The sequence below is a fragment of the Harpia harpyja genome, chromosome 9 (genome assembly GCF_026419915.1).
Source record: "Harpia harpyja isolate bHarHar1 chromosome 9, bHarHar1 primary haplotype, whole genome shotgun sequence".
NCBI lineage: Eukaryota > Metazoa > Chordata > Aves > Accipitriformes > Accipitridae > Harpia > Harpia harpyja.
The window spans coordinates 30,684,590-30,711,902 of NC_068948.1; the positions used below are offsets into that span (position 1 = coordinate 30,684,590).

General features: G+C 44.7%; 1 protein-coding gene across 6 annotated transcripts in view; it reads left to right on the top strand.

Annotated features, from left to right (window-relative positions):
• TTC28 (tetratricopeptide repeat domain 28) overlaps positions 1 to 27,313 on the top strand; it is a 200,945-nt gene that overhangs the window by 107,010 nt on the left and 66,622 nt on the right. For 5 of the 6 annotated variants that reach the window (XM_052796819.1, XM_052796820.1, XM_052796821.1 and 2 more), the window contains 3 exons: positions 14,962 to 15,109; positions 17,889 to 18,161; positions 19,194 to 19,324. In XM_052796819.1, coding sequence (XP_052652779.1) covers positions 14,962 to 15,109; positions 17,889 to 18,161; positions 19,194 to 19,324 — 552 coding nt within the window. Of the gene's footprint in view, positions 1 to 14,961; positions 15,110 to 17,888; positions 18,162 to 19,193; positions 19,325 to 27,313 lie in introns of those variants that run through there. The other variant, XM_052796827.1, reaches the window with a different exon arrangement.

A 27,313-nucleotide genomic window follows, 5' to 3' on the forward strand; every position in this document is an offset into this window, starting at 1 on the left:
CATGGCTGCATTTATTCTGCAAGAATGCTGCAGTGAAACAGCAACATACTGTTTTTCAGAAAATCTCCTGTGGAAATGCCAAAATAGAGGCCAGTGGAAGAGGAAGTTGCAAGAAGTAGTTAACAAAGGGTTTATCCTCAGGGGCACTGCTGATGAGGTCTCCGCAGGTGGTGTGTGCCTTGCACTTGAGGGCCTGCTTGGTTTCTGCCTGTCCTGAGGGACTCCCGGTTGAAGCAAGAGCCGGTTGTGCAGCGGCCGTTACTGCGAGGTGTTTAGTTGCTGAACGCTGAACAGATCCTCGCTACCAAAAACCTCACGCTGTTGGTTTTGTAGGGGCAGTTGCTGTGTCTGTTAGTCAGGAGAGAATGAATGCTTGAGATCATTCTGCTGTTGAGCAGCTTCAGTAAACTGGGACTTATGGTCCTCTGGCCCGGCTTTGGCCTTGGGGAAGGGCGGCGCTTGGCTTTCTCCTTCAGCATTCCTGAGTCCATGCCTCTAGAGATGCATGACCTCTCTCTGCTGGGCATGTCCTGCCGTATTTGTACATAGGGAAGCTTTTCTACCACCCAGCACCTGCCTGCATCAGAGTCCAAGTGTAATGAAGTGCTGTTAGCTGGAAGTAACTGTGACACAGGAATGTTCCTCTTGGTTTTGGTGTATTTCTATTGGCGTAATTTGCAGTTTCTGTACAGTCCTAGCATTACAAGCAACTATGAGAAGACAGTCCCTTCCTTCACGCTCTGCGCCTTTTGGACTTCTCTTGGCCTAAGTTTTGCTCCTTCCTCTGCCTGCCATGAGGCCCCTTGTTCTGGGAAGAGCGTGTTTGTTAATAGAAAGAACCAAGCATGCACTTTGTCCCTTCTCTCTAAGAAACTTCCAGCCATGCACCCTGTACTCAAGCCCGTCCCTTGCACTGTTGCATGTTTCAGGGGTTAGCTGATGATTCTTGCAGACTGGGAGTGACTTGGTGCCGGTCGCAGAAGAGAAAAGATGTGTGCAGGGCACACCTCATGCCCTTTAGCTGTGCAGGCAACTTGCTGTCTTCAAGGGACAGAGTAGTCGCAAGACAACTGTTAAAGTTAAAATTGTTAGTCTTCACTGGGTAGAGATGTTTTCTAAAGAATGTCACACAATTCACTGGGGGATCTGCTTTCCAAAGAGACTCCAGACTGTGGTTGCAAGTCTTAAATAAGAGTGTGATAACACAAGAATTTGAGCGTGTGCACTTAGGGATAGAGGCCTGATCTGAATGGATTCATCCACTGATAATTTTCTCAGGAGTCCAGACGTATGCTCTGCAAGCAGGAAAGCTCCAGCATCGTGAGAGCCACTAGTACCCACCAGCCCTGCTTGAGGCTGCAGCAGCAGCCATTGCAAAGAGCTCATTCCAGCTCTTCTTCACCTTAGTGCTGCCTCTGTTGGGACACACTGAGTGATGTGCTGTGTTCTGGTGTGTGGAAGTTTTAGCGTGTGGTGGATAATTTTAGAAAAGAGAACCAACATTAATATTACGAACTCACCACCTGACAAAGGGGAAATTTTTCCTGTGGATGTACAGAGAAATGTCTTCATTTCTCCTGGGGTTCCTTGGGATGGAAAGTCTGAATAAGGGCTGGAGTCTCCATACCAAGGCATGCCAAATACCTCAGAGTTTAGAATATTTTCTTCCAAGCCAGGACTTCACGGAAGTAATGGAGTTCACAGGATATGTGAGAAAGACCAAAACTTGTCTACACAGACGTAGCTTTTGCTTTCTTTGTGATCACTTGGATGATTTCAGCCAAATGAGGAATGGAGGGAACTTGTGGGGAAGGAACAGAGCCTGCCCTTTACTGGCTTGCCCTGGGCAAAGAGCTTGGGCATGGTTGTCATTAGAGAGCATGCAGCCTCTTAAATTCAGGTGTGTTCTGTAATAAAATGTTCTCTCCTGCCCACCCCAGTTATTTGAGTTAAGTACAGTGGTCACTTGAAGGTACAAGATGTTGGAATAAGGTTTTCCAGGTGATGCTGCCTAGAGCAGCTTTCTGTCCATGGAAAAGAAACAGGGATTGCCTCTGCACTGAAAAGCTGTTTGCGTCCTCCACAGATGAAACCTTGCTCCTACACTCTTATTGCTTTTTGCTGATGCTTTTGGGTTTACAACAGACGCATTCAAGAAGCAGCGATAATAAGGGATTTGGGAAGGAAGGCACTTTGTGGGACTGAAACAAATCTAGTGAGTTCAATAGCTGTTGGAGATGCAGCCAGTACTCTTGCTGTTCTCCTTGCCTGTAGGAATAGATGCTGCTACCTGGCGTTTGTAATTTCAGGTGTTGATTTCCACATGATGAATAAAAGAAGATAGATCACTTTGTTTTCTGGTAGTCCAGTGCAGGCAATGGTTTTGTGTTCCTAGAGCACAGACCCATGCCAGCAAGGGAGACTGTCCTGTCTCAGGGTTACGAAGCTGAGCACAGAAATGGGCACTCTTCTACTGCTCTGTTGCATACCTTCTCCAAAGGCATGAGTGGATCAGTCTGGTAGGTTGTTCATTTCATGGCTGTTGTAAGCAGCAATATGAGACCTCTGGGGATCACAGTGGAAAACATAAGTTTCATGCTGGTTCCCACTGTCTCAGGTCAGTGCTGATGTGTGGGAGAAGGAATACTCCACAGTCCCTTAGCAGTTCTGCCCTCAGTATGGCTTCTCTGTGTGAAGGATTTTACAGTGTTTTGGAGCATGAAAATTGCTATTTTTGGACCTACCTGTTGCAGCCCCACTGAAGAATGACACCTATTCTGGAGTCAGTCCAAATACTTTTCTAACAACAAAACAGAGAAGTGGTAGGGCAACTAAAATGAAGCAGATGTTTAGCAGGGAAATAACTTACAATTGGCCAGTTTGATGGTACCTCTTGACCCTTTCAGGGCTGTTCAATAAAACTAGCAGTTTCCTTAGCAACTACTAAATTACTTGGTGCTTCAGAGATCTGTGATAAAGGAGGCGAGTCATAATAAGGAAACATGGTGTTGCTGTTTCTCCCCTTTGCATTACAAGGGTAATGATCTGGCAAAACTTGCTAAATGTGACAGCCCTCCTGAAGAATTTTTCCCACGTTCACCTTGGCCAGAGATTTATATATTTAGTACTTCTGCAAACTTGATTTTTCCCCTTTCCCCCATCATCAGCTTTGTCCTTCTTGGCAGGCGGTGCTGACTGAGCACAGACGGGGGGTGGGACGGGACAGGGGACTGTGAGCCAAGAGGCAGGAGTTCGTGTCTGCAATAGATGTGTGCTGGGCTTCTTTGTCACAGTCCCTCCTAAGCATGAGGCCCTTCTCCAAGGGGTATGGATCAGCTCCATCCTGCAGGGTACCCTGCAGCCACCTGGGTGTGAATACGTTGCAAGTCACTGTTATCCTGCGCCTTTACTACTGTGTATTTCATCTTTCTTTTGTCTTCTATTTTGATGGCTTTTGGAGATTGTACTGTTCTGATATTTTTTTCTTCTTCACTTGTTTCTATTCTGAGACAGGGATGTAGCTCAAGATCAAGACAGTCTTTAGAATGGACCCATGGAGATGTATGCTAGGGAAGTGGCTTCAGGGCTTGTTTACCACAAAGCCCAGCATAATTCTGGAGGCTCTCAAGGTGTGTTCCAGCACGCTTGCACCTCTACGCATATTTGGTTGTATGCAGAGCTGTTGCTTCAGTGGAATGTGTCTCGTATGTTGGGAAAACCACCTGTGTTAAAATCCTGAAATGCCTGTTTAAAATACTGTAATGCTCTAGTTCTTTTGACATTCAAATTGCTGTTTACATTTGATGCTGATCAAAGTTTACCTGACTTTCAGCAGTTATGGAGGTTTTGAGTCATTTGGATAAAATACATCGGTGAGGTAAGAGACCTGATTCTCTAAACCTCCCCCTCCCCTCTTTTTATACAAACTTTGAACTGTGGCAGCTTTAATGAAATCTCAGAGGATTTGTGCTGGATCTTTTCACTCTGCCATTGACTGCTACACCTAATATCCATCCACCTCTCTCTTAACAATCCTGAAGCAAATACTTCCAGGTGAAAATGAGGAGCAAACTTGCTGGATGACCCCAGAAGTCCCCTGTGGTCCTTCAGTGATTGCTTGGACACTGTAACTTGGCAGGAGGTCAGAAGGAGTCTGCATAAGACACTTTGGGGATGCCAGTGAACACATGCTTCATGGAAATGCTGAGCTGTCACCTCTCCTTCACATCTGATTTAGATTTCCAGATGGGAAAGGAAAGATTCAGGAAGATGACATTTGATTTCCCAGTGTTCATTTAAGCCACAAAGTTGTGGTGTTGAAACCATAAGATGCTTGCAGCATATCTAATTAGTAATCTTAATTTTCTTATTAGCCAACTTCGAACAGATCATCTTTTATGTGTCTGAATTAAGTTTGTAAGGTGATTGACAGATAACCATTTGCTACATGATATGGCCAGATCAGTCATGTAGTTGAACGAAGGCTGAGCCGCTGCTGTGTTAGATTGTGCAGGTAGTTCAGTATCCTGAACTAATTTTGAGCCCTATCCTTTTGCCATAGACAAAGGAAAACTTCAAAGCTGTGGAGATCCATTGTTCTACTTTCCCGCAGCCCATCTAGGCAGTCTTCTGTTTTGTAACACTTCAGTATAACCATACCAAAGTGTCTTACCAACATTTTTAATCTACTTCCTATTGTTTGTATCTGTCTCATTGCCTGACCTTTGCCATACATGGTGCTATGGTACTTCTGGAAAGTCTGCTCTTGTAGTCTAAATGTGGTTTCACAAAGTTATACTGATTTTGTCACTTATGTTGAAACAAAACCTTGTGATCTTGAACAAATCTGTTGATGGAAGAGATGCCTGGAGATAGAAGCTTGGTGCAGAAATGACCTCTGTTAGAAGTCCTTTTGAGTGCACCAGAGACCCAGCAGAGCTGGAGCTGTGCGTGGGCTGTCGCTCCCCTCCGCAGCCTTCCTGCCTCCTGAACACGTAACTGTGCCGTTTTCATGCACTCATCAGGTTAGCTGGTTCAGCACTGTACCTGTTTGGTGGGTAACAATAGCTTCCACCATTGACTAAGAAACAAATTATGACTGTTGTGCAGATCCAGGTACACACCTACCCTGGTTGAGCAGCTGTTGTTACTTGAGTCACTAATTGTCTTGTCACTCAGAAATTATTATTTTCAGTAGTGCTTGATGGACTCAATAAAATGAAGGGGTTTTTGGAGCTGAAGTTTCTGGTTTTGCTCAGAGCCTTTTAAGAGCTGCCCATTGCTGAGTCCAGACTCCTGGGTCCTTTCTGCAGAGCTGCTCATTCACTTTGTGCAGTCTGGCTGTGTCACTTCCCCTGGCCAAAAGTTGCTTGTTCTTTCTTTGAATGGAAATCAAAATACCTGAAATGACTTTGTGGTTGGGCTTGAATCTAAATGGCAGAGCATGTAAGGAAGAAGGTAAGGGACTCTTGGCTGATCTTCCTTTTTGGAATGGTCAGCCATTACGCCTGTTAGACGTAAGCACGCTCAGGTTCAGAGATTACAGCTGAAATCACTAAGGAGGAGAAGGCTGACAGAAAGCATATGTTTTATTGGTTATTGGACTCAAAATTGGAGATGGCACTTTCTAACTCCAAATTGCTGGTATGCAAGTCACCGTCTCTGCCTTCCAGCTGTCTTGATATTGGCGAATTCCATTTTATCTGAGGTTACTTCAGTAAGCACAAGTGCATGCATTTCCAAAACAACCCTAAATGGTTTTCAGAATGGCAGCAATCAAACAGCAGCTGGAAACAGGCCAATGTACCACAGGTAATAGAGAAGTGCAAGACATGGAGGGATTTTGCAGACGGAGAGTGAAGCCAAGAGGGTCCAGTCTTCAGGGCGGAGGGAGAGTGCCTGGATTTGGAGAAAACCAAAAGTGCGGAGGTAGTTTTGAGAGACCGGACTGCCAGGACCCACTGCCATGCAGAAGATGAGCTGGGGGTAGCAGGACATGTCCTGCTGGGGAATGGGGATGGGGGAGGAAGCCAGTGGCCAAGCAGTAGGCTGTGGTTTTGGGTAAGATGGTCTGTCGATGGCTTCCATCTAGGTAGCGTAAGCACTGCCTCAGGGGTGACAGGTATTGTAATAAATTTGTCTCTCTTCTGGTAATTTAGGTACCATTGCATAGGATATACTCACCTGCAGGGTGTCTGGCATCTGCATACTGTGAGACTGAAAGGAGGCTTTGCTGTCAGATGCTTGCCAGTATTTTCCCATGAGAGTGCCACTCGAGTGTGTTGTCCTGTGGTTTGTGTGCTGTGGGAGCCCAGTGCTCCCTTGGCTGGTAACTGTGTGCTGCACCTTGGCTGGATGTGCAGATGTGCCATTAATGTTGTCTGCTGGAGTTGCTGGCCTAGAAAGAACAGAGTAATGCTGACAACAACCACCATAGTATTATTCTTATGTCCAGATGTCAGGATTTTGGTCATCTTCTGTAGTCTCACTGCAAGATGGCAATTACAAATCATTGTACGATGTTAGTTTAATCAGCAGTCGCACAGCTGGGAAAAGACCTATTGTCTTAACTGTGAATCCAGATCACCTATGTCAGGACTGTCTGTCCAGTCCATGAGTGCTGCACTAGCTAACATGGATCTTTGAAATATCCCTTGCTGGATTTGTTGTGAACGCCAAGCATCATGACTGTGGGCTGACAAGATGCTTTAATGTCTCATTTCTGGATTTTATTGTGGGTTTTCAGTGTGATCCACCTAAACTTGCACAGCCTGCCAGCATGCAAAATGGAGAAATGCTGAAGCGGGGGGGGGGGGGGGGGGGGGGGGGACAGTCATTTGAGCTGCTACTCAGATGAGTAATTTGAAGTGAGACAATGAAACTCTGTGCTGGAACGCTCAAGCTGAATAGCAAAAAGTTCTTCTGGTGGATGTCTTCCAGTTTAGGACATGATTTTTATTATTCCCTCTTTTCTTCCCTTTGTACTGCTTTTTTATTTGTTTTTGCTTTTAAGGGTGTAAGAACAAATAGTAGCATATGTTTGTATATTCTTGAGCTCTGCAAAGGTTCTCAACACTTTCAGCATTGTTAGAATTGGGACAATTGTGTGCAGATGTACACTGGCAGTTAAATATCAAACGTTAATACAATTTAAATCATGGTACGGTGCTGAAACTAGACAAAGCACTAGGTAATACGGTGTTAAAAACAGTCCTGCCACTGCCCTAAACTTCACTGAGAAGCAGCCTACAGCTGTCATCTAATCCATGTATTTTAAGTTTTGTGTAATTCTGTATCTATTAAATCTCTAATAATATCTTACCAAGATTGGTGTTACTTCTGAGCAGGGTGAAAGGTGGATTATCTTTTCTTCTGCAATTTCTAAAGCAAATTGTTCAGCCAGAAATTGAGCAGAACTTTGTCCCTGTTGACTTGTGGAGGAATTCTAGAAGATGCTGTACTTGCAACTGTGCCTGTCAGCCTTAAACACAAGAGGCTGGTTATGCTTTCCCTGTGCTGTATTTGGGCATCAACAGACTGGTTGTTACTTGTCTAGAGGACTTTTCTCCACTCATGGCTAGTTCTTGCTATTAAATAAGGCTTAAGAGCTGTGGCTGATAAAGATATGAAGATTGTCTGTGACCATGCACTGTTATGAAAGGTGGGGGATGCTCTCTGAAGAGGGGATCTAGATTGTAGCTGCTGTTTCTAGAGTGAGCCTGAAGTGGGCAAGAATGGAGCAAAACCAATAAGCTGTGTGAAAAGCTGGGCTGTTAACTTTAACTAACTAAGCAAAGATTTGACTCTTTGTTACTGATGATTCCATTTAATTCAGGTGGGCACTACTGGAGGTAGCGGAAGCACAATCAATAGGAATAATTAAATGCTCTTTGGATAAAACAAGGCATGATATTTTACACCACCCATCCTGTTTCTCTGTATAGGCTCAGTGGGGCTTAAAGGAAATTTCCATTTCTTGAGTAGTGAGTTCCTGTAAGAGACACCTTGGAAACTAGTAGAAATTAAAGCAGCTGTGCTGCAAAGACAATAAATTTGTCAGATCTCTGCTTGTGTTCTTAGGGTAGGCTAACGGTAGTGGTTCAGGTGCCAGCTGAGTATACAGACTGTGAAGGAAAATTGTTATCTAGGGTGCAACCTTAACTTGTGAAAGGAGGAGTTCAGTTCATGTGGACAGCAAGCAGTATTTATGCATGTGCTGCATGTGTTCTGAATTAAAGCGCATTCTTCCCTCTCCTCACATTCCTGAAATCCCACAGCCGAGATTTGTCCTGTATTTTTCTCTAAAATTTGGCTGTAAAGCAGTTACAAGGGGAGAGGAAAGATTCAACCTGGTGCTTGGCCCCAAGAAGCCATAGTGGCTGTTCCCACATTTTCCTCCTTTTTGTTCGTCATGCGTGTCATATTCGTCACTGCTGGCCCGGCTCCTGTGGGCGGGCAGTGAGGGAGCTGGCTGATGGGCACGGAGCAGTCCTGTGCAGGGCAGTGGGTCTGTCTGTCCAGGAGGTGTTCCACTGGCTCGGAACAGGCCAATTAAATGCATCATAGATTATTCGTGCTATTTTTGGTATCATGTCCTGATCTGGCAAACCAAGGGAACATTGTGGAAGAAGCGTTTTCGATGTATTTGCCTTTCCTGTCCAGATAGCTGGTTGCCCAAAGTCCGAAGCTGACATGAATATAAAGGTGTTTTGAATTTCCTCCCCTGTGTACAATGGGAGTCTTTGTCTAAGGCTGAGGCATTTTTTTCAAGTTTTCCATGTTTGTTTGACAGTAATTTTCTGCTCCAAGTTCTTCTGATGCCGTTCCAGTTTCATTCTAATATTTCCATTATCCAGTTACAAACCAGCCAGCAATTCATTATGTAAATGAGTCTCTGAATGTGAAGTTTGATGACAGAATTATCAGATGAGCCCTAGCAAGGCGGTACGGGTGCAGAAAGGCAGTGCGGTGTTGCTGTGTACAATGGCAGAGGGACCACCTGCAGAAAGGGGGCTGTGCAGAGAAGGGAGGAGGCGCAGGAGCCCCTGGGCACCCGGGGGGGCGGGGGGGGGGGCCTGACCCTCGGCAGGTGGCGATCCCGAAGCTGGGATAGTCTTTGTCGCTGCGTTCCTTGTGGGCAGCGTGCAGCCAGCAGGATCTCTGCTGGAGTGCTTGCAGAGGAACAGCGGCACATGTGTTGTCTGCTGTGCATAAAACTCTGGAGAGGGTTACCCTGCTTCAAAGAGAACGGGAGGGCTCCCGGTTTTTTGCCTGGCTATCTCAATGTGTCCTAGGACAGCCAGGTGACAGTACTCTCTCAGAGGGCTCCTACATGCCAGTTAATCCCTCAGTTTTAGCTGTTTTAAAATATTTATAAACAGTATACCATTCTGTCCAGTAAAGAGTATAGTATGGGCTACTGTTAGAAGAATGCTTGTACCCTGGTACTAAATCATATTCCAGAAACATGAGCTCATGCTTCAGACTTAGAAGAGACCGTGGTAAGACAGGACTGAACTCCTGTGGCTGCTGCTTCCCTCTAACTGTTGCAAGCATTGCATGTGAGACACGCTAAGGATCTGAATGATTTATTGCCATGGATTCTACTGGGAAAAATCCTATGAGCCCAAAGAGTTGTACGAGAGCCTATAGATGCCAGTACAGCATGACTATTTGCCTAGATCACTGGTCCAAAAAATTAAAGTATATTTTGACACTTACCCAGTAAGAAAAGCATTGAGTTGTCTTGGGCTTCCTTTACTGGCCTTGGTTTTATGTAACAGAATCCTGGGAAACATAGAGCTCCTATTCATAGTCATATGTTCTCTTTCTTTGTATTATATTTTTATCTTCGTTGTATGTTTTGTATTAATTATAAACCAGTTACTATTGCTCTGCCTAAAACAGTTCTTGCATATTGATAGTAGAACGGTTAATAAAAGTTTCAGAACTCCTCTTGATACCAGCTATTTCAATGATGGTATTTAAATTCTAATCCAGTTTCAGACTGCATGTGAAAATCCAATATTCAGGATCTAGACAGTTACCTACATGGGATCTCAGACAATGAGGATCAAAAAACTGACAAGCGTGTTTCTATTTACATCGCCTGGACACTGCAGCAATCAGTCCAGTGGCAACTCGTAGTAGGACAAATAGAAATTCTCCTTGTGCATTAAATGGGCTGTAATAAACACAGGTGAAAAATACTAGCCTGTACAGAAACTACACTGGTCAATAAATTGAGCAGAACAAATAGGACTCGTGCTTAGGATTACAGAAAGAAATTATGCCTGGTTAGGCAGACATTGACTCTGCCGCAGCCCAGCCATCATCCACCTCCATAAAACTGGAGTGTCTGATTAGGAAGGTCTTCTTTTGCGTTCTTCTCTTGTTCATACAACAGTTCTAGAATGAAGTTCAGGGTAGAGAAAAGCACTAAAAACTATATTCTTGCCGTGAAAACACGGCACGTTCTGAAAAGCATGGGGCAAAAAGGCAAGTCTGAAAAAATGGGCAGGGGGACAAAATCTGAATGAGGTGGGAAGACCTGTTACCTTTTGGATGGGTTCTGTGCTGGGAGCGATGCAACTTCAGATCGCTGGCGTTCTGTACTTGGAGTTGCTATATGAGCAGCCTCTGTTACAGGGCCAATTTTCTGCATGGCTTTGAAGTCTCAAGTGCCAAACATATTTTGCAAGTTAATTAGTTAGAATAACTTATTTTTGCTTCCAGAATATCAACAGTGCTTTCAATGGTATTATGGATAAAAAGCACTAATTACTCCCTGTCCTACTTCCCAGGCCATCTCCACTTGGCTATATGAAATCTGTAAACTGGCTGAAGTGAGGCTAGTTGTCCAGTGGACTAAAAAATGAATGACTGTATGAGACCACAGTATGGTCTGATTTCCCAGAACTAAAGACACATAGGTTCGTGCATAGGAGTACTCGCTGACAACCTCTGTAATTTAGTATCGTTGACCTGATAAGATCGGCTGTTTGGTAGGGCTGCCTTTTACCTTTTAATCTTCTTCCCTTCCCAGAAGGCTCCTGCCAGTAGTGCCGTATCCCGCTCTCCCAGTTCTTACTTCAGGGGCTGGCAGTGGAGAGGTCAGTAGATGTGCTGTGCAGCACCTAGTTGGCTCTGGCTGGAAGGTTGGGTGCAGGTGCTGTTAACCCATGGCACGCCAGTGAATCTGGAGATAAGAATGGCAGAGCGTGTGTTCAATCATGCAAACACAAAGAGAGGAGAAAATAGTTCCCATTGAGGGAGATGTAGCTAGTGCCAAATTCCAGCTGAGAGTGAGACTTTCCTTTTGCACAGTGCCTTGTTCCTGGAAAGTATAATGCAGAGACTGCAAAAATGAAAAAGATGGTTCCAGCTCTTTGTATTACATTGAGGATGCAAAGAGCCATGGGTTAGAAAACACCTGCTGTTCATTTATCTTGTCTTTAGCAAAACATTATTCTCTTGTTGCTTTAATCTTCCTAAAAGGAATCAATAGTTCTTTCTTACCTGGATCACTGGAAAATTAATGTAACTTTTACTGTAGAGTGAGTACTCTTTTATCTTCACATAGTGTGATTAAAAATGTAAAGTTCACTGAAGCGTGGGAAGGCTCTGTCTGTGTTGGGACTGGAAAGCTGCTCCTTGTCTCATTTCTTCAGCTGCAGCTGCTGGCTCCCTGCCTTTCCTTTTCCTCTCCTTTTCCAAAGGGTGATTCTCACCATTTCCTCTTTGCAGATTTTTTCCCTTGATACGGTGTCTTCATTCCAATGCTAAACTAACTTGTGAATGCCTCTTGGGGAGGAAATAGGTGATGTGAATGCTTTTTATTTATTTTGTTAAAGGTCTTTGGGGAACACAATGTGTGGAGAGCGTTCTGTATACGCTGGAAACTGGAGGAGAAAGGAAGGAAGGGGGAAAAAATGGCCAAAATCTTCCTTTCAGTTACGATTAATAGGTTTTTCTTTTGGACTCTGAATGCTGTGTTTGTATTCAAATTAAATGGTTTCCAGGGGGGACTTCCAGGAATAGATGTGGGGAGTGGATAAAAACACTTTCCAGAAAGGACATTGGAAATGCATGGTACTGAATTGCATGCTGTTTATGAATCTCGTCCCTGTCTGTCTGTCTGCTGTCATCTGGAGCCTGTCTCCTTTCTATGCAGAGCTCAGGGGATGAGGACTCTGTTTTCTCAGTGTTTGAGATGTGCTCAGTGTTCCACAAAAGCCACAGGGTCAGATGGGCAGGTGCTAGAAACCAGTGTCCCCGCTGCAGCCACTGGTGCATCCTGGCTAGGCAGGGCCTTTCCCTTGCGGTGGAGGTTGTAGAGTTCTTGGGCAGGCAATGGTGAGCAAAACAGGCCTGGTACTCCTCTGCAAAGTGCTCTGAGATCCTTTTTTTTTCCCTTTTTTTTTCCCCTTCTTCTCCCCTCTTGTGATATTGCACCTGTGGTGTATTTTCTCCTGGGGGAACTGATGTTCACTTGGATTTCTGTATGAGAACTGGAAGTAGGGCAGAGGGTTCACCTGTGTTTTGTCTGGCTTGCTTTTTCTCCATTTTCCTTCATGGGAGACATGAAAGCTAGTTGTTGCCACACCTGTAGTTGAAGAGTATGTTATTTCTTGCCCTACAGCCTTTGTGTGTATAGGATGGGATGGGAGAGAGAACTGCACTACGTGGTCCCTTCAGAAACTTGGAAAAAAAGCCATGGCACTCCTGTCTTCTGTAGGCTGTGGGAGGCTTGTCTGCATTGCCTGTAGCATCCACCTCCCTCCTGCCTTTTCCTTGAAACCCTGTATACAAGTGAATTTTGGGTTTCTGGGTTTAGCTGACTTGCTGTGGTGGTGAGGAAGCCACGTATTCGCTGATGTGCCATCTGTCCTGGTAGTATGCATTTTGAGAGAGGAGATGGCAGGCTTCTACCTTCCTGTAAAGCTTGAGATCTTGGAGACGCCTACACACAACATGAAGTTTTGTTGCTGGCTGCTGTGTATTTTTGCCCTCATCCTTGGTAATTGAATCAGGCAGGCACATTTGTCCTGGACCAGCATTGTTGGCTGGAAAGGTCCCCATCAGAGACATGCTGCATCAAACTGCCTTCTGTTGTCAGGTGGTAAAGAAAGTAATTAAATGATAATTCTGGGGAAAAAAGACTTAAAAGTGTATGCCATGATTTAGGTGACAGCTCACTTGCTGTTGGGAGGACTCATGCTTGATGGCCACTGCACATTGTTAGTTCTTTGTATTTTCTTTGATTTAAAGCTTCATGCTAGTAATCTAATTAACATTGAATTGGGTTTCTGGTACAGTAGCTTGTTTGGTTCAATAAGAACACATTTATACTAAAGGTTGATGAAAAGAATTTTGCTTTCATCGAATTCATTAAAAGTGGTTCTACAATCAAGACTTACTAATGGAAAAGAGATTAAATATTCATGTCTAGAAATTTCTCATGTAATTTCTGATTTTCCTTAATCTCTGCCTCCCTGGATTGTATTCTGAAAGTGTCTGAAAGCTCTAATGAAACACCAGTTTGGATATTAATTGCAGATTTATCCTGTTTAAGTAAAAAAACTTCCATAGGTGTATACTTAATGTATCTTGAGTACAGGTTTCTATTACAGACAGAGTGAAATAGTGATGAGGTCTTATCCATGAAAGCAATACTAGGAGCCAATCTCAAGGAGCAGTATTATGTTCTTAAAGCACTTTTTAAGAAATTCAAATAATGTTTTATCTTCTGTTCTGACAGCTTTATTTGTGCTATTGAAAGAGCTTTGAATGAACCAAAAGTGCAGCAAAGTTTGCATCAGAAAGGTATTAGCTGGACATGAAGATAAAACCTGAATAACGGGCATCAAAGGTGCTTAAAGATTCAACACCTTTTTATAACATAGTGTCCAGATATATGTGCTACAAATATACCGGAGTACTTTGAGTAAATACTGGATTGTGGTTTCTGTGATCTCTTACCCAGTAGATCTCAAGGAAGTTCTGGATACCCTTCGAGCTGGGGCTTTGCCATTGCTTTATGCGTGAGCAGAACATGTTCCTGCAGTTCTTGCTTTGTGTGTAGGTTCCTGGTTTCACAGTTTAGGGAGATGCGGAAGCTCTGCTTGGAAATGCTTTGCAGCTGCATATTGATGTTGTTGCTGATGTAGAAATGGAAACACATGGTTACAAGAGACTTAGGTTACTTTGAAGGTATTGCACATTCCCATGAATGGTTTCCTTGGAAAGGAAGAAACAAAAGAAAAATGCACTTGTAAACATGTTCAAAATTATGAGTGTCTTGCCTCAATCTAAGAAGTGCATATGTGTATATACACACACACGTATATATATGTGTATTATATATAACTGTATATATACTGCACCCAAAAAGTGGGACAGTGCTGGGCAGTGTCTGCTTTAGGGCATGTGTGTGGAGAAAGAAGGTTCAGCTCCTGTCTGGATCTTTGCATTGTATTTCATTGCAACTTGAGCTTTCAGTACATTTTGGTCTCTACTAGTGCTAGATGTTTATATTGGACTCATTGGCAAGAACTGATGAGAAAGGAATCAAGTTATTTGTATGCTGTGTGAGCCAAGAGAACAGAAACGTAGGTCTTGAGAATGAGCATTTGATTATAAGTAGTTAAGAATAACTAATTGGCCGAGTCCAAGGGAAAAGCTTTGCCTTTAGAGTAATAATTACCATCCCTGGTCTGCAGAGCAGTTCAGAGGCCTTGCAAAGATTGAGAAAGTTGTTGCACCGAGAGGATAAGCAGCTGGGTGGCAGTCACAAACCAAACTGTGGTGTTGGATTTTTCTAATTATAGCCAGTGTGACCAAAGAAGCTAGAATGTGATCATGTAGCTCAGTGTCCACCAGCATGAGGTCACAGGCAGATTTGTTATTGGTGACTTCTACCAATGAAGTAATTGGTATTTCTTCTTTCCTTTGGCTTTTCAGGCATACTTCCGACAGGGTGTGGCCCTTCAGTATCTTGGACGTCATGCAGATGCACTGGCAGCATTTGCGTCAGGACTGGCTCAGGATCCCAAGAGTCTTCAGCTTCTGGTTGGCATGGTCGAGGCCGCCATGAAATCTCCCATGCGAGGTAAGCACCAGGAGATTTTCTCAAGGATGGCAATCTGCTGCTGAGGTACTTAGAGGCAGTTGTTTCAGTCTATGGCTGACCCTGCCAGCATCTGAGGGGGAGAGAACCTGGAGGCCTGAAGGGAAAGACTTCAGGACTTGTCTTCTCTGCTGAGTCAGAGAAGGGAGCCTGAAGTTGGAGGAGGAACAAAAAAATACTCTTCTAATTCAGTGGGACAGCAAGATGGTGATAGCCAGCTCGAGAGGCAGTGGACATGAATCAGACTGGTGTTGTGCAGCAGTTCCAATGAAGTCTTTTCTCGTTTGTCTTTTGTCCAGTATTGGTGCAGAATGAGAGGTGTGCGCTACTCTGGTCCTGGCTTTATTATTACTTGGAACAACTTCCCAGCACGAAGCCTGGTGCTTGGCCATTGGGAACAGGGAGTCTTAAATGCTCCAGGCCAGAGTTTGCCCAGAAGAGCACATCAGCAGCTTTTCCATGGTACTCATGTCTTTCAAAACACAGCATTCCAGAAGGCAAAAAAGGCTGCTCTGCTAATTCACTTGTATTCAGGAAGAGTGTTGAAATCACATGGACCTTGAAGCTGTATTAGCTGTACAGCGTTTTGCTTCTCTTTCATAATGTCCCCATTTCCAGGATTTTCCTCTCTAGAGGAAGGAGGTAGTCTCCTCTTTGCTTTGTTTCTCTTCCAAGCTTTGTGTTGCAATGTCCTTATGCTATTTCCCGGGAGGGAACATGGCAATTCTCATCCTCAACAGATGCTGCTGGGGGCCCCAGGGCTTAGGGGCCAAGAAGCGCTGAAATGAAAAAATGTTCCTGTTGGTGCTTCTTTTTTTACAGTGTTTTTCTCTGTCCTCTAAAATGAATTCATCTGGAATTTTCTGTTCTATATAGCAGTTGCCTTGTGAAGCTAATTTCATTTGGTACCCAAAGGTACTGTGGCTGCTGCTTAGGATGCAGGTGATATGGTATTTCTAAGTAAGCATCCCCAAATTTGGCTGATCTCTCTGTCCTATTGCACTGCAGCTATATATTTACATTGCTGCTCCCTACTGTGCTTCTCAGTGTTGCTGCTTTCCAGTTGGTATCCTCCCGCTGACTGGTTTCACAGATTTTAGATCAGCCTTGCTTATAAAGTACTAGTTTTACTTTGAGAGTGTGTATACTGTACCACTGTAATGACTATTCAGAGTTGCAGTCCCACTGTGCTAGGCACTCTGCAAGCACTTAAGTAGTTGTTATGTGTTGTTCTGGTCCCCTTTCTGTAAGCTCATTGTCTAGGAGAGAAATAAAAGATCCCTCCACGTGTTATCTCTGGTGTAAAGCCAGTCCCTTGTAACTTGATTCCACTAGGAGAATAGATTGTTTGAAGCCATGGATAGACTGATATGAGTGGTAGCTTCCAGCATACTTGCATTCGGAGAAAGAAGAGGAGCAACCGGAAAGGCAAAAGGGTTGTAAGTGTCAGTGGTGTGCTAAAGATTATTAAATGCAGTCACTGGGGGATTCGGGGGGCGTGGGTCCACAGTACATAGAGATGAAGGTGAAACTCCTTTACCCAATAACTGAATCACTGTTGCCGCATCTTACACCTGGTTGTGGCTGTGTTTCTTCCCTGACACGTACAAGAGCACTAATGAATCCCATGTCTGCCCTTCTGTTACCATGCTGGTTCTCCCTTTCCTACTGGACTTGAAGGTTACCAGAAGCACTTCCCTTGTGTTTTCCTTTTTCTTCCTTTCTCCTTGTCTGTACCGGTCTCTGTCCCTATGTTTGCCTGGATTACCTGGCTAGAATTCTAAGTAAGCTTCTTAAGACAGGAACTGAGTTTGTATCTGCTTTTGCAGTGATAAGCATGATAAGTGGTGGCATGTTACAGCAACTATTTCTGTCCTCTTATGTCTGCATTTAATCCCAGGATCTAATTGGATGTTGGTAACTGGCATCGTGTTCACACTGTCTGCATCTTCAGGGAAGTGTTAACATCCTCTTCTATCGTTGTTTATACACTTGGTGATTGTAGAGAGGCAGAAATGATGAAAACAGGGAGCAAGTGGCTTCCTGAGGTTGCTGTGGTAGGGTTGATTCAGGTGAGAGCATCTAATCAAGAAATGCCACTTGGTCAGCAAATTCTGGAGTCATGTCATACTGATGTCCTTAATGAAACATGTAGCCAAGATGTTTTATCGTCTGAATGATGAAAGCAGTTAGACCAATTATAAGTAGTCTGGCAGGTCCAGTGCTGTCATTATGCGGGAGTACCTTCTCCTGCAGAAGAAGGAGCAGCTTCCTTCTGCAGTTTTCGTCACCTCTCTTGGCACATACCGTGTGCTGTGGTATCTGGACAGGCACAGATTTTGCAGACATTCAGCTGAAAGTTTGTGCTGAGGGAGCAGAAACTGCAGTGCTGTTATACACTGCTGGTGGCCCATTTCCAGTTTCCTGCAAAACTCTACAGGTGTTTTCTGTATTCCTTCTGCCATTAGACCAGTCTTCAGAGCTCAGTATGAGACTGCTCTGCATGCTTGTGCTGTTTTCATGAAGTGCTTTCTGCAATGAAAACATCGGCTTGCTAGTTGACCTATCTTGATGTACTAGATATTAGATGATGCATTTGAGCCCTGAGTGCCTGTAATAAATCTTGGTTTGATTTGGGCAGTCTGGCCCTTAACTCGCATGTCATTTGGTTACCAGAAAAGGAAGATAAGTTGTGAAGGTGATTTCGATATGCAAGTAACTTGGCTTGTTGAGTAACTCTGCCTTCGTTTTTGTATTTCAGGGTCCCTGGAGCCCACCTATCAACAACTGCAGAAGATGAAGCTGGACAAGAGCCCCTTTGTTGTGGTGTCTGTGATTGGCCAGGAACTTCTGACTGCGGGCCACCATGGGGCCTCTGTGGTGGTGCTAGAAGCTGCTCTGAAGATTGGCACTTGCAGCCTAAAGCTGCGGGGATCAGTGTTCTCTGCACTGAGCAGTGCGTACTGGTCCCTCGGGAATACAGAGAAAAGCACTGGATACATGCAGCAGGACTTGGATGTAGCCAAGACTTTAGGTAAGAGTTCTCCTTTCACTCGCTTGAGTGCTGGATTGGTACAAATGGAACAAATTAATAGCTGTGTTAATGGTCAGCATCTCTGTAATGCTCAGGTTTCTGTGGGATTTCACAAGCTGCTAAATCAAATCTGAAATTTCTGAAATGTGCAAACTACAGGCTTGTGCAGCCCTGTTTACCTATGTGTGCAAGGGGGTAGATGATCAATGAATGTGCTAAGGTTTTACAGGGTCCTCTAATTTTCTGGTGTCATGTATGTGGGAACTGGTCTTATCCCCTGTGTAGGCTTGGGCTCAAAACTTTATAATAAGTCTTAAATGAAGCAATCTGTTTTTTCAATAATTTGATGGAAAAAGGTGCTCAGTCTGAGCTTCTGAGGCGGTTGTCAGGGAAGGAACAAATCGGAAGACAATGGATGAACAAGAGTGTTTAAAAAATAAACAGATTGGAAAATCTCTCTTGTGTACAGTATATCCTGCACAACGTTGAGAGCTTTCAAGCTTTCATGGTGCTGTAGGAGAGGAGACAGTATGTGAGACAGAAAGGCATAACCTTGCAGAAGTGGAGAAGACAGTGATTGAGGGGTCTAGCTAGGAGAGTTCACTGAAAGTATAGAGACTACTGTCTTGAAGACAGTAGTAGATGTGCTTTGTGGCTGAGCTCAGCTGTGCTGCAGAATTGCTTTCTGGAGAAAGCTGACATGCTCTTTGCTTCTTTTAAGCCTGGGCCATTGACTTTCACAAACAAATCGCTAATGTCAAGCAAGGAGTAAACATGGAAGAATGGGAAATTGCCAAGTGTTAGGCCAAAGAATAAATTTAAAACAATTCTAAAAATAAGGTTGTTAGTTATTGTAGAAGTTTCTGAAGGCCAGCTAAGAGGAGAGTTTTGGCTGTGTATTAAACATAAGTTTGTTCTGATGCTGGTTCTGACACTGGAGCATTACTTGTACAGCATGTTCCAGTCTTTCTGCTGGACGCTTCCAGTGATGCCTTTGTTAGCTAACCTTTGTTTTGTTTGCATGTGACTCAGGTGACCAGACGGGAGAATGCCGAGCTCATGGAAATCTGGGCTCCGCATTCTTCTCCAAAGGAAATTACCGGGAGGCCCTTACTAACCACAGACATCAGCTGGTGCTCGCCATGAAACTCAAGGACAGAGAGGTAGGAAGCTTATTAAATAGACTGAATTGGGAGTCAGCACTGCATGGTTTTCTGGAGAGATACAAACATGTGAAGAAGCCTTGTCTGTCTGCCCATTTTATTCTGAGAATTTGGAAGCTACATGATTTCTCTTTGCAGCTGTTCAGTTGCCTTTTGTTAAGGAAATTGTTTGTACCAGTAGCTACAGTATGTGAGTTGAAGTGGCAGGATGCTTGGTTTGTCCTTTTGCCTCCCCCTGCCTCTAGTCTCCATGTGGCTCTGAGCAAGTCCCATGTGGCTCTGAGCCTCCCTCTCCCTTCCTGTTCATTTGGCCCACAGTACATAGGCTCTAGGGTCTTGAGGGTAGAAGCTACTGCTGAGCAGGTATCAATACAACATCTCTGCAGTTTATCCCTGGCTGTCATCAGCTCTTGTTTTACCTGTGATACAGGTGCTACTGATTCGAACTCTATTAGGGTGCATCCTATGTTGTGCCTTTTCCAGACAAGTAATGAGCTAGCTCCCTGTCCTGAATGTTCACATAGAATACGCTTTGTTTTTAAAAAGTAGTGAAAAGAAAAAGAATCCATGCAAACCTGAAAATACAGTGTGTAAAGTGTAGGGGTTGCTTGGCCTGGATCTGGTTTGCCTTGACCATTTACCATTCAGCTCTTGAGGTGTTATGCTGGGCTCCCTGCCAATGCAGGGAAGCGTGCTGCATGGACTGAAGAGTCTGTCCCAAGAGATTTCTACTGAAGGTTCACTGTAAGGACAGAATCATAATTTTAGTGCAAGTTACAGATACAAAGGCTGTTCCTCCCCCCAGCAGTGGATTCCCCTCTACTGTGAATGGGAAAACGGAGGGCTTGTGGGTTGCATGGCAGGTGAAAGGAGTGGCTAGAGGCAGCAGGGCAGGTGTGAATTCATGTAAACGCAAGTAGTTCTGGGGAGATCTAAAAACTGGGTGAGATCAGTTTCCCATTGATAAGTTGTTGAAAAGACCCATTTGAATTAGCCGAGTGCTTTACTGAATTGTTATTTTATAAGTTTTAATAGGCTTTAAAGTGAAAGAGGGTAGATTTAGATTAGATGTAAGGAAGAAGCTCTTCATTGTGAGGGTGGTGAGGCACTGGAACAGGTTGTGGATGACCTATCCCTGGAAGCGTTCAAGGCCAGGTTGGATGGGGCTTTGAGCAACCTGGTCTAGTGGAAGGTGTCCCTGCCCATGGCTGGGGGGTTGGAACTAGATGATCTTTAAGATCCCTTCCAACCCAAACCATTCTATGATTCTAGGTTAAATATCAAGTAAGTCTTGGAGAGGTGCATCTTTCAGTAGGTTGTGGAAGGACTGTGACTGGGGGAGGGACCTGCGAGATATTTTCATGATTATTTTACCAGCTGGAAAACCTCCTGAATCAATCCTGATTGTCTTGTTTCTCTTCATGCAGAGCAGAAAAGCTGTTACTCCTCATTGGTTTTATAGTTTTCTTGATTAGGGGTCCCTGTTCCTGCTAAGAGTCTAATCTACGTAGCTGCTCCTCCTCTGTGGTGTTTCTCTAAGCAGCAGATCCCCCTGTTGTGGGGAGGTGGCTGAAGTAAATAGCAGGAAACTCGCTGCGCTGGCGTGTGCTGCGAGCGCAGCAGCTGGTGTGCCCCAGAGCCCCTGGGCTGGTGCATTTCACTGACTTCAGGCCGCTGATCTAAACAGACCCCAACAGTCGATCTGGGAGGAATCCGGGGAATGAAGGCTAATCATGATAGTTCTTAGTTTATGACACATCTGGGCACATAATTAACAGTTATTGACAATAAATGACTACTTGGTTTAGCAAGAAAGCTGAGCTTCTTGGATTTCCTGTAGGATGTAACCACAGGAAATTAATTTGGCGCTTTCTGATGACATCATCTTGACCACAGAGCTTCCTCTGAACAAAAAGCTGTTTTTCTTGGCTTCCTTTGCAGACATTTTTATAATGCAAATGTTATAAAGTTGCAGTAGTGCTGATGTGAATTCCACCAGAAGGGAATTTGGTGTGCGACTGTAGTGAGGTAATCGTTTTACCTCCGACTGTACAGAGAATTGGTGCAGAAGGTAAAAAGTGCTCCTTTGTATGGGATACTACTATCCTCGGAGGGACCGTTGGGTTCTGAAGCTGCTGAAGCAAATGTTTGTACCAGGGGCTTCTGCTGGATTGTGTCACCCATAAACGGAGGAGGAAGTTGCAGAGGGTCTGGCTGTAGCATTCAGGTCTGTCCTCCCCCACACAAGCCTGGAGAAGGGAAACTTTGTCAGCTGAGTAGGGAATCATATAAGCTGCTCAGATGGACTGAAGATTTTAAACGTTTTTCTCTGGCACAGGGAGTCTGTGCAGCTCCCATTACAAGCGCGGTATCATTCTGAGCACAGTCCATATGTCCAGACAGGTCATCTGCTCTTTGCAGTCACAATGTGGGGAAAAGTTCAGGCTGTTTTGTCATACTTGTGCTCAGAGAGAGAATGGAGCAGAAGTAGCTGGGATTTGGCATACCTCTAGTGTCTCCAAGAGAGACCTTGGGGTATTGAATATACATGTGGTTTTGGTCTATGCAGATGAGTAAGAAGACTGGTTCTTAGCAAGATGCTGTAATGGGCACCATGAGGTAGCCATCTCCAGTGTCATTTCAGTGCTTTCCATCACAGTTAAGTGATGGGTGGTGCAGTGGCTGGTCAAGAAATTCATATGAGCTAATTCTGTGAGATTGTTTCTGAAAGAATTAGCAGACTTAAAAGTATAGTTGATTCAGGAGACTAGAAATCATAAAGGACTCGGTCTTTCTTTCCATGAATTCTTTGGTTCCTGTGAAGCTTTGCAGATGGTCAGTAGGATACCATCCTAAAAAGGATGACAACAGAAGTGAGGTGCAGTAGAAGAAAGGAAGGTAGGCAGGACCATCTGGAAGGACAGTTGCCTCTCTTCTGATGGAGGTGAGTGCAGGAGTTCAGCTCTGAGATTGTTTGGATGCAGTTAAAGAGGAAATAGCAGCACAGCTTGGTAGTCTGTCATTTCTCTGTGAAGATTAACCAGAGCAGATTTCAGCGTGGGCTGTCTTGGCCTGCTACAGACCCTGGGAATGTACTCAACTTGAGAATCCCGATGAAGTCTACGCTGCTGCTCTTTTTACAGTGATGTCTCCTGTACTAGCTGAAGTGAAGCTGATGTGGATATACCTATCCATGCTTCAGCCATGCCACTGGTGGCAGGGTGGGCATCACTGAACTGTGTCTTTATGGCTCCTAGGTAGACAGCACAAGGTTTGACCATACCTTCCTAAGTCAGTGGGATGCTGCATACCTTGTTTGATTACAGAGCGACCACAGGGGCTGGTGGCTGGCAGGACCGTAGCTCTGTGCGTGGGCACGCATTAGGGAACTCACCTTTGGGCAGCTCCATTAGCACTAGCTCCAACGAAGACCCACTTAATTCATGCACAGAGGTGGAAATAAAATACTTTTAGGCCCTAGGTAGAGGCTTGTCTTTTCCTTTCTTGTTCAGAGCCAGCTGCAGGCTGTTAGAGTTTAACCACTCCTGTCCTGAAATAATAGCATGCTGTCTGGCACAGGGGTTAGTGCTTCTGAGCAGGGACGAGAGGATCCACTCTTTAAGCCAGCCTGGCTATGGTGGAGTGAAATGTTGACTTGGTTTCCTTGCTGCTTGATGATGCATAGATAAAGAGTTACAGCCCTGTCCTACACTGGCAGTAGCCTCACATTCTTGTGATGTATACCATACTTCCTGTTACTAAAATGTCAGCGCACATTGTCTGTTGGTTAATGTGCTGAGGAAAGTACATACTGGTAGGTTGGGCTGCAGCTCTTTTTTCCAGTTTTTATATAGTGCCTGTGAAAGGTCTGGGAATTTTACAAAAAGAGATTCCCTAAACCAGCAGCCAAGGTACTCGTGATATGCAGGAGGAAGAGTGACAGATCATGTTAAGAGGGAAGACTGGGGTTGCATTATTTTAGCTCATTGTCTTTTGCCCATCACAGAAGCTGGCTCTGATGAGCATCAGAAGCTTGCAGTCTGTGAGTTTTTCCTTGGAGAGGACTAAGGCCTGCAGTTACAATAGTACAGGATTTCTGATAGAAGAGTCATTTTTCTGCCAGCCAATGGAGTTACAATAGGGAGGTCACCTCTGCCAAGTCAAAAAACACTCAAGATTAAATATACAGGACAGGGCTCAGCCATGACAACATGGCTAAGTGCTAGTGACTGAAGGTATCTCTGCTCAAAGCAGGGAATAAATCAAACTGATGCTTTGTAGAGAGAGATGGTGGGGCAGAAGGATCAGATTCAGTAATTATTTAAAGTCCGGATAGAAGATAAACTCTAATGAATTCCTATGTTTTCATACAAAAGACTTTGTACGTGCGAGTAGGATGGAGCAGGGTGGCAAGGCAAGGTTTCACTTAAAGGATCAAGTTAACCTTTAGTGTAACTCGCTGAGTTGAACTTGACACTGAACTTAAAATCTGTGTCCTGTGATCACCTCCCAGGAAAAATAGGTGGTGAATTTAATCGCCTAGACTGCCTGTTTCCTGATCAATGCAAGACATTATTACATCTTAGGAGTAGTACTACAAGGTCATTTGTCTTTCAAGAACCTAAGGATGCCAGAGAAGCCATGCCCTTCAAATCATAAATTGCAGAAGTTCATTTTTCAAATTCGTTGGCCTGGTTCCTTAATGGCAGGCTTCAAGGTGTGACAGCTAAATACTCAGTCTGACCCTATCTTTGCTGCAAGAAACCAGTCGGGGATATCGAGGATAGAGTCAGGTGTTGGCTCGCATGCAGAGTTTTGGCTGAGACTGGTCTGTCCGCACCACTGCAAAGGCAGAAGACCGGGAGTTCACTTCACTGTCTCAGGGCAAAAACAGTTTGTGTGTTGCCTCTGTTGGGGTTTATAAGACAGCTAGTGCATGTGAGTTGTCTTGCAGTACAAATCTATCCATTTTTAATAACGGAGGTGCAGAATGTCTGTACTACATTTTTGAAGTAATTATTTTGTTTCTAACACCAGGTAACCTGATCTTCTGAAAGCTATCAGGTAACCCATGTAGTGTGTGTTGATGCCACATCACAAGCTGTGATTTAGACAAGGGTAATGCAACCAATGAGCTATGCCAGGGTCAGAGGAAAGATTGGAGTCAAAAAATAAATATGAAAACTTTCAATGCCTGTAACACTAGTCTCCCGTGTTCGTGTTCATCTCTAGCTGCTCCGCAGGTGTGCAGAACTGTCTTGTATTATGAATTCTGTAAAGCCAGAGTGCCAAGGTGGAGCTAACGGTGGGTGATCTCTCAGGATGGGTTGGAGTGGCCCTTTTTAATGGCCATTTGGAAGGACCTGTGTTCCTTCCAAAGCATTTCATTTGGAAAAGTATTACTTGGGGGAGTGTTTTGAAGCTGTGAGGACTGACAAGCAGAAGAGGAAAGGGAAAATAAAGCTGTGGAGCCCTTCCTCGGGTGCAGTGTCCAAACCCTCACATAGGCTGTGCTTGAATCTTGTCTTGCAGAGGCCGCTGATACTGCAGGGACTCCGCAATATAATAGCTCCCCTCTCCTGGGCCATCAGACGCCTTTTATTACAGCCCCACATTCAAAAATAGCAGGGCAGTAAGGCAAAATCATAAAGTAACCATAATAAAATTAAAGCTTGTGTGAAAGTGTATTGCCAGCACTATGCTTTTGGGGAGGATGATGTTGCCAGAAGGCACGTTTGAAGCCAGACTGGGCCTTTCGTTAAAGATGCAGCATCCCTCTTTGCTAGGTGGGAATAAACAAAAGGCATTGGGTGAGGAAGAGGATCGTTTGCACCCCTGAACTCTCCCTGGGGCTAGGATGAAGATGCAGCTGAACAACTCGAGTCTGTTTCCTGCTGCCCCTTTTCTCAAGGAGCGTGACTGTGGGAAGGGTGGTGGGGCCTGGAGGAGAACAGAGGACAGACTGATGGACTTTCAGTGCTAGCTTGCCCTTGTGTTGACTCAGGATGCCCAACAGCATGCAGCAATCATTCTTGGCCTGGTTTTGAAGGGATTTTCCCCCACCTCACCTCTAGAAGCAGGTGTTTCTGGAAGGAAGAGGTGCAGAACTGGCAAGGGCTCAGTGCCCTCTTGTTACTGCCCACTTGTTTCTATGGCCAGTGGCTGCTGCACTTAGGTATTTCCACAAGCATATGTGGCTCTGAGAATTGTCTGCAGCAGGTGGGTATGCTCAGTAACAGGACTGATGAACTAGATTTTACTGTCTCAAGATGGTTTTTAAAAACAATGGCAAGTGTAAGGCAGAATTCATGTTTGCAGCTTCAGCAGATTTTTGTCAGAAAGGTTGACTGCAGGAAAAAGGGATTATGAAGATGCTAATTAGAACTGGGTGGCTAAGTGGCATAGAAGAAAGGTTTTTATTATGCAGGCTTACATGGGCTTTCTGTGTCACCTTGCTCTTGCATAGCTATGAAAGTTCTTGTTGGTGGAGGAAACATCAGAATGCAGAAATTCCCACTATAAAGAGAAACCATGGGCTTGAAGCCGAGGAGACTCAAGAAGCCAGTTAGGTACTACGCTTTCTACTGCAGAGCAAGCACTGGCATGGAGCTGACTGTGATGAGAGGCTTTTGCTGGCAGGAGAGGACTGTCATGTTGGAAGGTTGTCAGGGACAACCGTCTGCTGTGCATCTCTGGAGGTGGAGCACTAGTGAAATATGATTGCTGTGACAGACATAACCAGGGTCTGGATTCAGTTGGGAATTTGCAGATTCTGCAACTGTCTGAACATACTTTGTGTGCAGCTCAGCTGCTGGTGAGTATTTAGCTTTGCAATTCTACTAGTTTTCCCCAGTTCCCTTTAAAGCATGCCGGAGCCAGCAATGAAACACAGCATAAAGCTCCTACATTTTGTAAACTACAGCTACTTACTGTCAGGCTGTGCGAGTCAAAGATCAAATTTCACTTTCTTATTTCCAGAAGGAGATGCAGAAGGAAAGATAGATCATTCCTTTCTACTGAAATCTGTAAATTCTGTAAAGCCAAGGTTTTCTGCCCCTTCCTGAAGGGAAGGGGAAATGCTTTCCAGGTGTCCTTCCTGCCGTGCTTTGTCTGTACAAGCCACATCTTCAGTAAATAGCAAAGCCGTAAGTATTTAGCCTTTTGCCTGAACTCCTTGTGTGCATTATGGTACAGGGCAAAAGAATATTTTTTTTTCCATGTTCCTTGCCAGTCATTTTAGACATATGTATTCTGCTGAGTTAAATAGGGAAAAAGACTGGAACACAGTCTGAGCTAGAAGTGGCACAACTGTCCTTCAGGAGCGACTCTTCATTCTTCGTAAAACATGACCTGTAGGGCCCTCCAGTGTGCTCTGAGCTACCCTCTTCTGGGATGGTGCAAAGGCTGGGGTGCTGCCGATGCTGTAAACTGGTCACCCTCGGCACTGCAAGCTGAATGGCTCCAAGCAAATGTAGCGGGGTGGTATCAGCTCCGGCTCCTGCTTAAGCAAGGTGTGTGTCCCCCTAGCTGAACTTCTTTCTGAATGAATGGCATAGGAGCTTGTCTGAAATGTGGAGTGCCTCCCTGGTTGCCTGCCCACATCCCTTCCTGGCCCAGAATGATTTCTGTGTTTGGACTGTGCTGGCAGCCGCAGGGCTCCTGCCAGAGGTGAAATAACAACTGTTTGTGCTTCAATTGCGAGGGTCCCTGTGCTTGCAGTTGTGCTGCAGATTTGGCTGGAAGCATGAATCTGTGCAACCCTTCCTCTCTGGAGAAACCATCGTAGGGCATGTCAGCATGGAGTGAGCTCATCAGAACATGTGTAGCTGATTAGCTGTGGGCCAGGTTCCCCTCCTGATACCTTGTCAGGCATCCAGAGCCCTTCCACAGCTGTGTAGACTTCCCCCAGTTCACACTGCTGCAACGTGTCACTGAGATTGAAGCTAGAGTAAGAGGTCATGCTCAATAATGAGTACAGCTTTTCCTCAC